The 12,762-nt window shown below is 43.9% G+C and overlaps 1 protein-coding gene across 7 annotated transcripts in view; it reads right to left on the bottom strand.

Moving 5' to 3' along the window:
* The window catches only part of BAZ1A (bromodomain adjacent to zinc finger domain 1A), a 122,167-nt gene that overhangs the window by 26,970 nt on the left and 82,435 nt on the right, over window positions 1–12,762 (bottom strand). For all 7 annotated transcript variants that reach the window (XM_030559300.1, XM_030559298.1, XM_030559299.1 and 4 more), the window contains 2 exons: window positions 12,539–12,663; window positions 2,976–3,587 (listed from right to left, as the gene is read on the bottom strand). In XM_030559300.1, coding sequence (XP_030415160.1) covers window positions 2,976–3,587; window positions 12,539–12,663 — 737 coding nt within the window. The remainder of the gene's footprint in view (window positions 1–2,975; window positions 3,588–12,538; window positions 12,664–12,762) is intronic.

The following is a 12,762-nucleotide window of genomic DNA, read 5'->3' as shown; positions in this document are numbered from 1 at the left end:
AATGGCAGGCTGTGTTTTGCAAAGAGATGATTTTGAGAAAGTTGATAGGTACTGGAGAAACATTTTAAATTAAGGGTTATCAGGTTCTACTCTTGTTTTGTAAGCCAGTTTTGGGGTTAGGAAGGAAGGAGGAAAACAGTAAGCTGCTGCCTGTAACATTTAAAGTAATACCTTGGTAGTACAGTATTTTAAAGCATTTACAAACATATTGTTGATCCATTCAACTGAAGGAAATAGGGGAGTTGCTAAGTTCTGTTGCAATGGAACTCCAACCAAAAGTAAAATTGACATGGCTATATCTCATCACTGCAGCACAATTTACAAACTGTTCACCCCAGAATTCTTTCCTTTGTTGAATAAACTGGACCAGAGTTCCTGTCCAGGGTAGATCGTTTTATCATTAGCACTAACGGGGAAGAGGTGGAGTTTTTTACATTTATACTATAGTGTTTTCTCTGTTTGTAGATGAAAACCTAAAACATATGAAAGGAAATAAGTTTGTGTGTGAGACCAATATCCATTTATATGAGGGGTACCTATCACATGGGCAATAGCTAGATGAGGAACACATGAACTATTTATATGGCCCTCATTACAAAAAAGTCAGATTGTCCAGAATCTAAAGATTTTTCCTTTTTTTTTTTTTGGTTAAAGAAAGCTTCTAGCCTCTCCTGTCTGCAGAGATAACCTTCCAAAGGAAGGCAAAACAATGAGTCTGCAGATGGCCTGAAACAACAACCACCCAATGATGTTAATTCCCTTACCCCCTATTAATTTGAGTGTCAATTCCAACGTCCAACAGTTACATTTCACTGTTAACTTTAGCTATTCTTTAATTGTAGTAGATGTAATGAAGGTAGGAGGTGGGAGTAAAGCCCATGGTGCTTGGAATTGGGAGTTGTTGCAGGAAGACCATGCAGAGGGAAAGAAGAGAGGACACAAAAAGACAAAGAAAATGGAAAGAAAAAGAAAAAAGGAAGAAAACACAAATAGGTAAAAAGTGACGAAGAGTCCTGTAGCACCTTATAGACTAATAGATGTATTGGAGCATAAGCTTTCGTGGGTGAAAACCCACGTCTCTGACAAAGTGGGTATTCACCCACGAAAGCTTATGCTCCAATATGTCTATTAGTCTATACGGTGCCACAGGACTCTGTCGCTTTTTACAGATCCAGACTAACACGGCTACCCCTCTGATACTTGACAAATAGTTAAAGTAGCTCTAACCAGAAAGGGAACATATTTTCCTTAGAGTGAAGAATGTGACAAGTTTAATTACTATATAAAGGCTGTTCTCTCCCTCTGATCTCTTTGCAAACCTCCACTGACAACAGTGGGAGATCAGCTTTGGATTGAAGGGAATAGAAAAAGTGTCCTGGATACACAGACTTAAACAAAGAATCCAGATCACTCCTCTGAATGAGCTTGCCACCCCTACCTAGAATATCTCAAGATAGTTCACTGTGGTTAACTTCACAGGAAATTTACATAATTCAAGACTCAGGCCAGGTCTACACTACAGCCTAAGTCGATACAACTTACATTGCTCTGGGGTGTGAGAAAGCCTCCTCCCCACCCCCAAGCAACGCAAGTTTCACATTGTCCATACCGGTGCTGTCTGCTTCTTGCTGAGGTGGAGTAATTATGCTGACAAGAGAGAGTGCTTCCCCATCAGCATAGCGCATCTTCACCAGACACGCTACAGCAGCACAGCTACATCGGTGCAGGTGCATCGATGTAGCGCTGTAATGTAGACTTGCCCTAAATTAAACACTTTGAAGATAACTGAAAAGGAAACTTTCTATGGTAAAAAAAATTCCAGCAAAAAACTTCACAAACAAATTCACTACGTTTTTGTGTAGTATACAAGACACAGCCTTTACTTGTGTCAGTGATATATGCAACTGTCTTACTGGTAGTATACCTCTATGTAAGCTTCATTTTTTCTAAGCACAGAAAAGGTTCAGTAGTTTCAAGCAAGCTTCCAAATTTTGACACACACAAAAGCAATGTTATTCTTCAGAAAAAGCTATTTATGTTGGCACAACCTTCCTACAAGAGTATAGAAACTTCTGCACGGATAAGCCTGTGCATGTCACACAGAGGCTAGCACAATTAGGTCTTTGTGCCAAATTCTTGGAAAAAGCAATCAGGCAACATATATAATTGTTTACCCTGTTCATACTAATCAGTTCTGCAGCGGTTTTGAATTATTTCACATATCCAGGGGCAGCTCCAGGCACCAACGCAGCAAGCATGTGCCTAGGGCGGCATGCCTGTTGCCGTGAGGGCGGCAGTCAGGCAGGCTTCGGCGGCATGCCTGCGGGAGGTCTGCCGGTCCACGGCTTCGGCGGCGGGTATGCCAAATGCGCGGGACCGGCAAATCACCTGCAGAAATGCCACCTGACTGCTGTGCTTGGCGCAGCAAAAAACAGAGCTGCCCCTGCACACATCATCATCATCATCTGAAAAGCCATTCATGTTTAAGTAACAGTAGTTGCCTCTCCTTGCATCCTCTGTCTTCAAAGGCAGACCATCTTGTCTTTTCTTTCAGAGCAGAAATATTGAGATATCATCAACATACTGAAAACGAGCTCATGTCAGATACCAGTGTTCAGGGATCTACCACCTACACCAAAGTTTTCTTTTACTTTTAAGACTCCCTTGCTTTTTTCCTAGCTATGCATGCTGTAGCTAGTGTCTTCCCAGGTGGGTATGGCTAATTACTTCTTCAAAAGACCAACAACAGCAACTCTGATTTATGAATCAACATCAAGAAAACAGTGAAGCCGCTACCCTTCCACTGAGACACCCATGAAATACATTAACCATCACAAAAATACATTAAAACCTGTTTTCTGAAAAGCAAATAGTTCAGCTGCTAAGACATTTGGTAGAATTCTTATAATGCTACTCTGAAATCAATTGTGAAAGCAAATTAAGATCAAATACATTTGGAAGAAGTTGTCCTTTACCTGGAATATGGAATTTTTCCACAGGAAAACTGTTTAGTTGTTCATATATTCTATTTTTCTCTTGTAAAAGAGTTTCTTTTAAGGCACTCTCCCTATGTCCTCGGGAATTCAGAGCCTCTAGGAGTTGATCCAGTTGTTCCCGAGAATTGTAAAAGCACCAGCGGTTTGGCTTATATACTGGTCTTGGCACCTCTACAGCAACACTGGTATATGAATCTTGGTCAATATTGGAGGTAGATTCAGATGACTTCAAAGACTCTCCAGTTTTAGTGGATACCTGAAGTTCATTTGTGATGTGAGACGGTATGCTATTCTGAAAGGAAGAGGGTCGAGGCAATAACATGTCTTCTGTAAGACCAGAATAGTCCTCTTCTATAAACAATCCAGGAACGGAGGGGAAAATCCAGTAGCGTCGGTACATGCGGTCACGACCCAGTGGAGAGATATTGGTGCAGGCTGTAGCATTCTGAATCTTTTCTATAAGTTCCTTCTCTTTCTTTTGTTGCTCCCGTTTTAAAGCTTCTTCCTCCTCAGCAGTAAGAGGTTCGCTCTTTTCACAAGAAGTCTCGTCTTGCCTTGTAAATTCCTTAAATCCATTTTGCCCCCTCTTACCTAAAAATGAAAGGAAGAAAACTGACAGTATTGTATTTGTAACCGCCATCATTAGCATAGATCTCTGGTCACCAATCCATGAATTGTGATCGACTCTTTGATCCTGGGGACTCTCCCAGTTGATTGTGATCTTTGGTGGTGTAGCGGGGCTGCGGCTAAGGCAGGCTCCCTGCCTGACGCAGCCCCACACCACTCCTGGAAGCAGCCAACACACCCCCAGGGAGTGGGCAGCGGTCTCTGCATGCTGCTCCGGCCTGCAAGCACTGCCCCCACACTTCCTACTGGCTGGGAATGAGGAACTGCGGCCAATGGGAAATTAGAGGGCAGTGCCTGCAGAGAGAGGCAGCGAGCAGAGCCATGTGTCCCCCACCCCGCTCCCAGGGGCTGCAGAGGCACATTGGCCCCTTCTGGGAGTGGTGTGGGGCTGGGGCAGGCAGGGAGCCTGCCTTAGCCTCACTGTGCCGCTGCCTGGGAGCCGCCCATGGTAAGTGCTGCCCGGCAGCAGGCTGCACCTCAACCCTGGAGCCAGCACCTGGGCTGCACCCCAACCCTCTGCCCCAGGCTCAGGCCAGAGCCTCTTCCCACACTGTGAATCCTTTGGCCCCAGCGCAGAGCCTGCACCCCCTCCAGAACCCCAACCCCCTGCCCCAGCCCAGTGAATATAAGTGAGGGTAGGGGAGAGTGAGCGACGGAGAGAGGGGGAGATGGAGTGGGCAAGGCTCTGGGGAAGGGGCAGGGTAAAGGGTTGCCCTTAAATTCAAAAAGTGATCTTGGGCATAAAAAGGTTGGAGACCACTGGCTTAGATTCTCCCACTTTCTAACAAAAAAGTGTTGTGAATAATCAGGTTAACATTATCACTGGTCAATAGTGAGGAACAAAATCTACTTGCATACATAGAGGAAAGGTCTGTTTAGAACACAGTTTCTCTTTCCAGAACCTAGAACAAGTTTTATTTATTGTTCTTTATAATTATTTATACCATTGAGAATATATAAGCGTTACAGACAATCTCTCATGGCAGACTAAGTAAAATTATAAGGATTTCACAGAAAAACCACCACACAAAGTTCTGGCCTTGCTTTTACTGCCATGAAATCTACTTTTAAAAAACCCCACAAATCAAACTGTTGGTGTCACTAAGCATAACCCTATGTAACTCAGGAGGGTGGAAGGCCACAAGAGTATGGAGCCTTCCTGGTTTTAGGCCTCAGCAGACAAGAGTCCCTCCATGTTTGAACTTTAATCGACCTAAAAGGCCAGGTGTAACAGCCGTTATCAGTTGCAACAGTTCTAACTGGTCTAAAGCAGAAATAATGAGGCCTGTGCACCTTTAGCAGAAGGACAAGATAACTTGCAGAAGGAAAACTTACTAACGAGCTGCCGCGGCCAAGATTACTTAATGCACCTGCGCTTACGTAATTGCTACAGGGGGAGGAAGGAGGAGGCGGCAGGGGAAACGGGGGATTGCTAGTCAGTGAGAAAAGTTCTCATGGATATAAAGGAACAGACTGCTTGTTTTAGGTGTGCTTGATCCGAGTCAATCTCCCTGCACCGCTTTGAGATCTCAAATAAACTTGGTTTGCTTCTCCACCCTGGTATGTTTATTGGCGCGGCACGCCAGGCGACGGACCCCCCCGCTGTTGCTTGGCCTCAGGCAGTTATCTGCCGGCAACAGTTCTTGGCGCCCAGCGTGGGGCATTGAGGCTAAAATTAGCCTTGCCTGGATCCCTTCTGGTGGTCGACGGATTGCAGCGATGACCGACGCCCAGCGCGCACCGGTGACTTCACCGGGGGCCTCAGCGGAAACGCAGTTCGACTGACCCCAGAGGGCACAACGGTGCAACGCGCTCGAGTAGTGGAGAAGCAGTTGAGGGCGACGGTGAGGAACCGGTCCCTTGGATAAGGTAGGAACAGTCCAGTGGTCTGGATTTTTGCCTGTTATGACCTGGGGATGCCCAGTGTCACCCTAGGATATGGGAAAGGGACAGAGTACAGGCAGGGCACGGTGCACACCCTTAGAATGCATTCTAGCGAATTGGGAAGTGCTTGGATCAGATCCACTAACTAAAAGCAAACTAAAAAGTTCCGTATAGTAGACTGGCCTCAATATCAACTAGAGGACCAGAAAGGTGGCCACCGGAAGGATCACTTAATTATAACATGATCCTCCAATTACTCCTGTTTTGTCAGTAAATGGGTAGCTTCTGAAGCTGTTTGTATGGAGAGCTCTTGTAAAAATACCCCACTGTAGCTCCAGTTCTTCCCTCTGTCTGGCAGAGTGCAAGGATCCAAAAAGCAGGTTAGGGATAGTGCAGGGACAAAGGAGGGACCTGTCTAGAAAAGGGAGACCCTATGTCCTAGTGCACTCTCTCCCTGTTGTAGCTAAAAAGCAAGATCAGATGCAGAATGGTACTGGGGGCCAGTGTGAGTGACTGTTACCGGAAGACGCCCAGAGTACCCTGTGAAGCAAAAGCTCGTGACCAGGACTACTCTAACGCAAGCCCGGTAACTAGTGGATCTTTAGGAGGTCTGACCCATGGTGGGCTGACTTGGCCTGGCATCGTCCGGTGAGGAACTGCCTGGGTCTAGGAGTGTGTGTACCCATCTTCCCTTCCCCTTTCCTTTCCGTGTGGGCTACTGACAGTCTGATCATCTCACTGGATGCAATCAGAGTAAGCGGCGCCATCTCCGAGACTAGCCAACGCTCTTTGCTGAAGGGAGGTGTAGGAGGGTCGTGGCCATCCTCGTTAGCCTCTCCTGTGTGAGTATCCTGTAGGGAAAAATCCTTAGTTTATGAGCCGCTAGCGCGGACAGGGCACCCTCCCTGTGTGTGTAAGTGGAAAATTGGGGGGGGGGCAGTCTAAACATTCCACCTTCACCCCGTAGGGTACCCCAGCATATTACATGTATGTACATTATGGTTCAACAACCTGCAGGTATTTAGAGAAATGGAATATTTACACGCGTGAAAATCCATCTAAACAATGCCCACTAGAAGGTACTTCAATCTAGATAAGATCATACATCTAAGAGGAGCGTTTAATCACCAAAAAGCCCTGACACAGGGTGAGCAAATTTGTCTATTGAGGAAAGGAACGGGTTAATTTAAAAATCATCTTGGCCCAGGGATGGAAGGGGGGGATTGCTCTGCGTTCAAGGTCCAGAATCAAAGCAGACTATGCTAAGTACAAAGAAAAACTGCTTTCGGCCCCAGCTGGCTGTGAAGGAAAAAAATATAGACAGAGGCGAACCAAAGGCAATACAAGTTACAGAACTAAGATTATATTTGCAAAGCTTAACTGTCCAGTAAGATCCAGCAGTGTGCCTTTGTGACCCCGGAGCCGGTGTGGCTTGGTGACACTGAAGAAGCCGCAGGCAGCTGACCTGGACTGGAATCTCTGAAAGAGACGCTGCAGAAGATTCCAGGGTGCAAGAGAACAGCCCTCCAAAGAGCGGAAGCATGTTAGAAATTCTGGACAAGCTGTATACAGGATAATCTCCAGTCCACCTCTCCCCCCTTCTCTGAACATTATACACAGAAGTGGCCAGTCTGGACGTACGTATGTGGGTATGAAAGGGGCTTGGGGCATTAATGTTTTCCTGAGTGATGAGGGAGCATTCCCAACACTCTCCGTTGTTGTTTTATTATTTTATTAATGAAGCTTTAAAATTCAGTTATATGGTGTGTTTTCTTTATCTTCCCCCAACGATCCTGTGGTGTCAGCCTGATCACCTGACATGAGGGATAGATTGGTAACAGAAATTTGTCACAGTTTGGTGAACAATTAAGAAGGGGGGAGCTCTGCAGAATTTACACCATCTATTTGTTTTACCCTTGTTATTTTGTGTTTGCTTTGCTTGGTACTGTTGGCGTTATATGTTGAGAACTGCATGAGTAAAAGTGAGTCCTAATAGGATAAGAAAATGCTATCTGGTTCTGGTTCTGTTCTGTTTAACCGGTTACTGTTGTTTTCCTGCTCTGTTCATTTGGACGTTAGGAGTGTGGGCGGAACTGAACCTCTCGTTCGTAATTCCTTGGAGTGGAAGCCATGCGTGCGAGGAAGCTCTGAGGTCGAATTGAGATCCTTCTGTCCCGTCCCCTGTAGCGGTCAGTGTATAGAAGTGGGAAAGTCTGGCTTAGACTGTAATTCCGTCTGCTCTCTGTGTAATTCTCTTTTCTGTTTAAGTGTCAAACAGATGAATGAGTCTCTGGGTAAACCCTCTAAAAATAGTCCTTTAAATTATATGTTAAGTAAATGGCCTTTGCCCAATGGGCCATGTGTTTTTGTCCAGGTGGCAAGCCTCATGAAGGAGGACTCGGGGAGTCTTGTGAGTAAGAATGTTTAAGGGAAGAGACCAGGAGGGGTGGGGGCTAGATGAGAAGCCCACCCTCCTAGCTAAACTGGTAGTGGAACAAGTTGGTGCCCATGGAAGGGACGGTTCAGCAAGAAAAGCAGGATCGGGCCCAGGCAGGCAGGCAACAGAGAGAGAGAGAAAGAGATTGAAAAGCAGGTTGGAAAACTTTAAGGATGTAGTGGAAGGAAGGAGTCAGTAAGTGTAAGCATGGAGATTTCAAATACCCAGGACTTACTTGGAATGGTGATTTAAGTTGATAAAAGTGGCTGTTGGGAGACAAGCAAGTGATTTAAGGGAGAGTGAGAAGTTAACTCTGTAGTTGCTGGAGAAAACGGCAGCTGAACTTTGTAAAAATGCTAAAGAAAAAAAAAGTTTTTGGTGTCTGTGAAATGTTTGTAAATAAATTCAGGCAAAGAAGTTATTGGATTGCAATCATTTGGTGTGGCTATGAACAATTTAGTTGAATTAGCTGAAGAATGTATACAGTGTTATGTAATTAAAAACCTGGGCTGCCTATGAAACAAATACAAGAAACTATGGGGTAATTCCTCTGTTTTGCCTGAAGCCAACAAGAGTATTTGTATATTTCAAGTGATGATTGTCTGCCCAGAAAGGGTGGGTACACCTCTTGTTTTTTTGTCTTTCAGATAATCAGAGAAAACTGATGCCAGCTGACCAGCATTCAACATACCATGCATTTACTGGCACAATAGAAATTATGTTTTGTGTTCTATGTTCGGTCTTGTGGTGTTTGTCTTGTGGCTGGAATTTTTGTGTTTAATATTTTTATAAAATAGTCTAGTTTAAAATCAAACAAAAAGGTTAAATTAAAATGCAGATATTTGTTTTGTTCAACTTGGAATACAAAGTGTTTGGATAAATCAGGAGAATGTGATATACTAAAGTCTAATGCATTTCCTCAAGAAAAAGAAATTTCATTGGCCAAACTGTTAATTGCAAAAATTGTTGTTAAAATTTGCATACCAACAGTCTTTGAAAGCAAAGACATGAAAAGTTAACCCACTCCCCATATTGTACATGGGATCTTTCTGGCTACCTCAGATTTCTAGCCAGAGGGCTGGGGATGGTGGAAGGCTATTGGACTCTAGGTTGTATTGAGTTAACTCTTCAAAGTGGGTGTGCTTGTCCTGGCTTGTTGCTCCAAAGCTCTGTAATAAGGTTATTTTAGTAAAAGGGTGTGTGTGGCATATATTAAATAATAAGACTAATTACTGTATAATGACAATGTTTATGTCTTCATTGTTGGGAAAAAGGTGTATAAGTAAAAAGTGGAAGTTTCCTTTGCAGGTTAAAAGAAGACAAGAAAGGAAGAAGAACAAAGCACAGAATGAGTTAACGGGAAAAAAAAATTAGCTAGCAAGCTCAGGCTATAGATAAGACACTGACTCCATTCAAGGACACTGCTCACAGTTAAGACTTGGCTAACAACTAGGAAAAGGAGGGCTTGAATTTGCCCACACAGCTATGAGATCTGAAAAACATTGCCAGGCACTAATGAAATGTGTTAAGTTTCTTTTCTCACAGGTAAAGAAGGGCTACCCAAAGACCCTAGCAGCCCTGCCACTCCTTGGAACCAGGAGACGAGATTGATGTAAAGGTCCACCGACAAAAGACTGCCTTGGCTTCATGCTGGAAAGGCCCTTATTAAAGTCCTGCTACCTACCAACACCGCTGTGAAGTGCCAAAGGCTGACTGCTTGGTCCCAAGATTCTCACTGCAAAAAGACTCCTCCACCTCGGGAGAATTCTCCTACTGATGATTAGCCTATTTCACCTTCTAGCTCCACTGTGCCTTCTGGACAGTAGGGAAAAAGTACAAGGATGCTGCACCACGACTGTTTTGGGAAAGAAGAAGGAACACTCGCTCCACTGAAATTGCCAAAGTCCAGGAATTCCTGACTAGAAAGGACATTAAAACTGACCCTGGTGAAGAAACAAAGAATTATACACTGGTGGGAGGACATTTGTGGGACCCATGTTTGGGAATGTGGTATTAATTGGATTTTGGGGTTTATTCTACAGGCTGCGCCCTATGTTTTGGATAAATCCTTCAGCATATATATCTCTCTCTAATTGGATTTTAAATAACAAGTACCCAAAGAGTTTGTTCTGCTACTAGAAATTTTACCCGTATTGAAACCATTCCAGTGACTAATAATGTATGCTATTAATGGAAATGCCTTTTGACAGTACCTGAGAATAGTTAAATAACAGGTGTATTATAGTACTACACCAAGAAAAGATGGTATTAAATATAACTGAGGCTGGGAAGGCACTGCAGTGGGATCTAGTATGTTTAGGAATTCGCGATTTCCTAAATGACCAGCTGATGGCCATTCGGAGTGATCTTGAGTACCAGACTTGGCCCACTGCCCTTACAGACGCATCAGGAATACCATCTGATCTGTGATCATGGAGACATACTTGGACACTTCCTGGGTGGAAGTGTGGCTTCCCAGGGCTGGGTGTGCGCCCTTATAGGGAATGAATGCTGTACTTATGTCCCAGAAAGCGCACAGGATATTAACAAGCACATCCTGTCAGCCAAACAGGCTTTTGAACAGTGGAAGGCCCAGGAAAGGAAACCTACTCTTTCTGATTCCCTCTGGGGCTGGTTACTCAACCTGGGAGAACTAGGGGAAGGCATTGTTCACCTCCTGCTCACTGGTGTGGTGTTGTGTATTGTTACTTTTCTCTTGCTTGCTTGCTGTAAAGCACTCCAGCTCCCTAGAGCTTAATCACATGTTATTCTTTAAATGTGAGAACACTCAGCCAAAAGTTTGTTGAGTATTCTCAAAGGAGGGAGTTGTTGGTGTCACTAAGCATAACCCTACGTAACTCGGGAGGGTGGAAGAAGCTAATTAAGAGTATGGAGCCTTCCTGGTTTTAGGCCTCAGCAGACAAGAGTCCCTCCATGTTTGAACTTTAATCGACCTAAAAGGCCAGGTGTAACAGCCGTTATCAGTTGCAACAGTTCTAACTGGTCTAAAGCAGAAATAATGAGGCCTGTGCACCTTTAGCAGAAGGACAAGATAACTTGCAGAAGGAAAACTTACTAACGAGCTGCCGCGGCCAAGATTACTTAATGCACCTGCGCTTACGTAATTGCTACAGGGGGAGGAAGGAGGAGGAGGCAGGGGAAATGGGGGATTGCTAGTCAGTGAGAAAAGTTCTCATGGATATAAAGGAACAGACTGCTTGTTTTAGGTGTGCTTGATCTGAGTCAATCTCCCTGCACCGCTTTGAGATCTCAGATAAACTTGGTTTGCTTCTCCACCCTGGTGTGTTTATTGGCGCGGCAAACCAGGCGACGGACTCCCCCCCCCCCGCTGTTGCTTGGCCTCAGGCAGTTATCTGCCGGCAACAAAACAAACACACACTGTATACAAACATACATTTAAATCCCAGTTCTATCAAAAATTTGTTCACAATAAAGTAATTTACTACCTTAATTTTCAACATGGACTTGCTGAAAACATTCCAGTATATATTTTAATGAGTACAACTGTAATAAAGTCGAACACCCTGCCAGCAACACAGGCTGAGCTAGTTAAATTGGAAAGAAGAACTTGATGTTGAAACAAAGGACAGGGAATCAGGCAATCTGCATTTTATTCCTAGCTTTTACACAGACTTCCTGTGTAATTGTCCTCAGGTTTCCTCCATTTGTAAAATGTGGATAGTAATATTTGCCTACCATATAGGCAGAATGGTATTCTAAGGCTTAGCACATTAGGGTTTAAAAAAAATAAATAAAATTTTTTTTTAGCTTTTGCAAACATTTCTCATACATCTCATATCTCAACATCCAATGGAAAGCACTACAGAATGAATAGCATTATAATAAGACTCAGAATTCCTATTCCATGTATCAATGGAGGTCCAAAATCACCAAGGGCTTTCAGAAGCGAAGATCCTCGTACAAAGCCCGCAGAGGTAGAAAATGTCCATCCAAGAGGAACAGCAAGTTAGACAACTCTTTCACCCCTGGAGGCCCCACAGACAGCCTGTAAGCCACAGTGTTGCATGATTCTGTGCAGCTCACTTGCAGTCCCTCCTAGGTGAATTCCTCGGAAGCTAGGGGGAGATTAAAGCTGTTTGGGGGTAAATCTCGGCCTGGGTGGATCAGGCCTCACACCTCCCTCCATCAATAGAATTAATTAGCTAAGTGGTATAAATCACCTTAAAGAACACTATGGAAAAATTATTGGTTTCTTAAATTCTACAAAAGATGACGTGCCTGAAAATGAGTCAGCCACCATTCGAGATTCAAGCAGAGCACTAATAACTAACAGTTTTTCAAGCCACAGCCTATCTCCGGTCTTTCACTCACACAAAGAGTCCAGAAGGCAATGAGAGAAGACAAACAGGAATAGAAGCACTACAGTACATAGGACTGAGAGCTAAACGAGGGATCAAACCAGCTCAACTCATTATGATCAAGGTCTTTTTTCTTTACATTTACAATGAAGATTAATGCTTTTTAAAGGTTTACTAGAAAAGTAAAAGTTTGCCCAATTGTTGATTTATGCATACATACATACAAACAAGTACACAGTCATTTATTTTTTTACCTCTTCTTCCTTTTTTGTTTGGTCCTGGTTCTTCCTCATCCTCTGTCACTGTGTCCAAGTCTTGTTCCTTCTGCTCAATTTCTTTGCTCTCTGTACTAGTATCAAGGTCTTCCCGTTCCTCTTCCCTGATGGGATAGTACAACAGAAGTCCATAGTCAAAGAACTGAATGAAGCTGGCAAAGAACATACTGTACTTTGCAGAATGTGCTTTACAATTAGTATTT

The sequence above is a fragment of the Gopherus evgoodei genome, chromosome 4 (genome assembly GCF_007399415.2).
Source record: "Gopherus evgoodei ecotype Sinaloan lineage chromosome 4, rGopEvg1_v1.p, whole genome shotgun sequence".
NCBI lineage: Eukaryota > Metazoa > Chordata > Testudines > Testudinidae > Gopherus > Gopherus evgoodei.
Note: the sequence above shows the minus strand (reverse complement) of the source record. Positions and strands in the feature narration are given on the sequence as shown.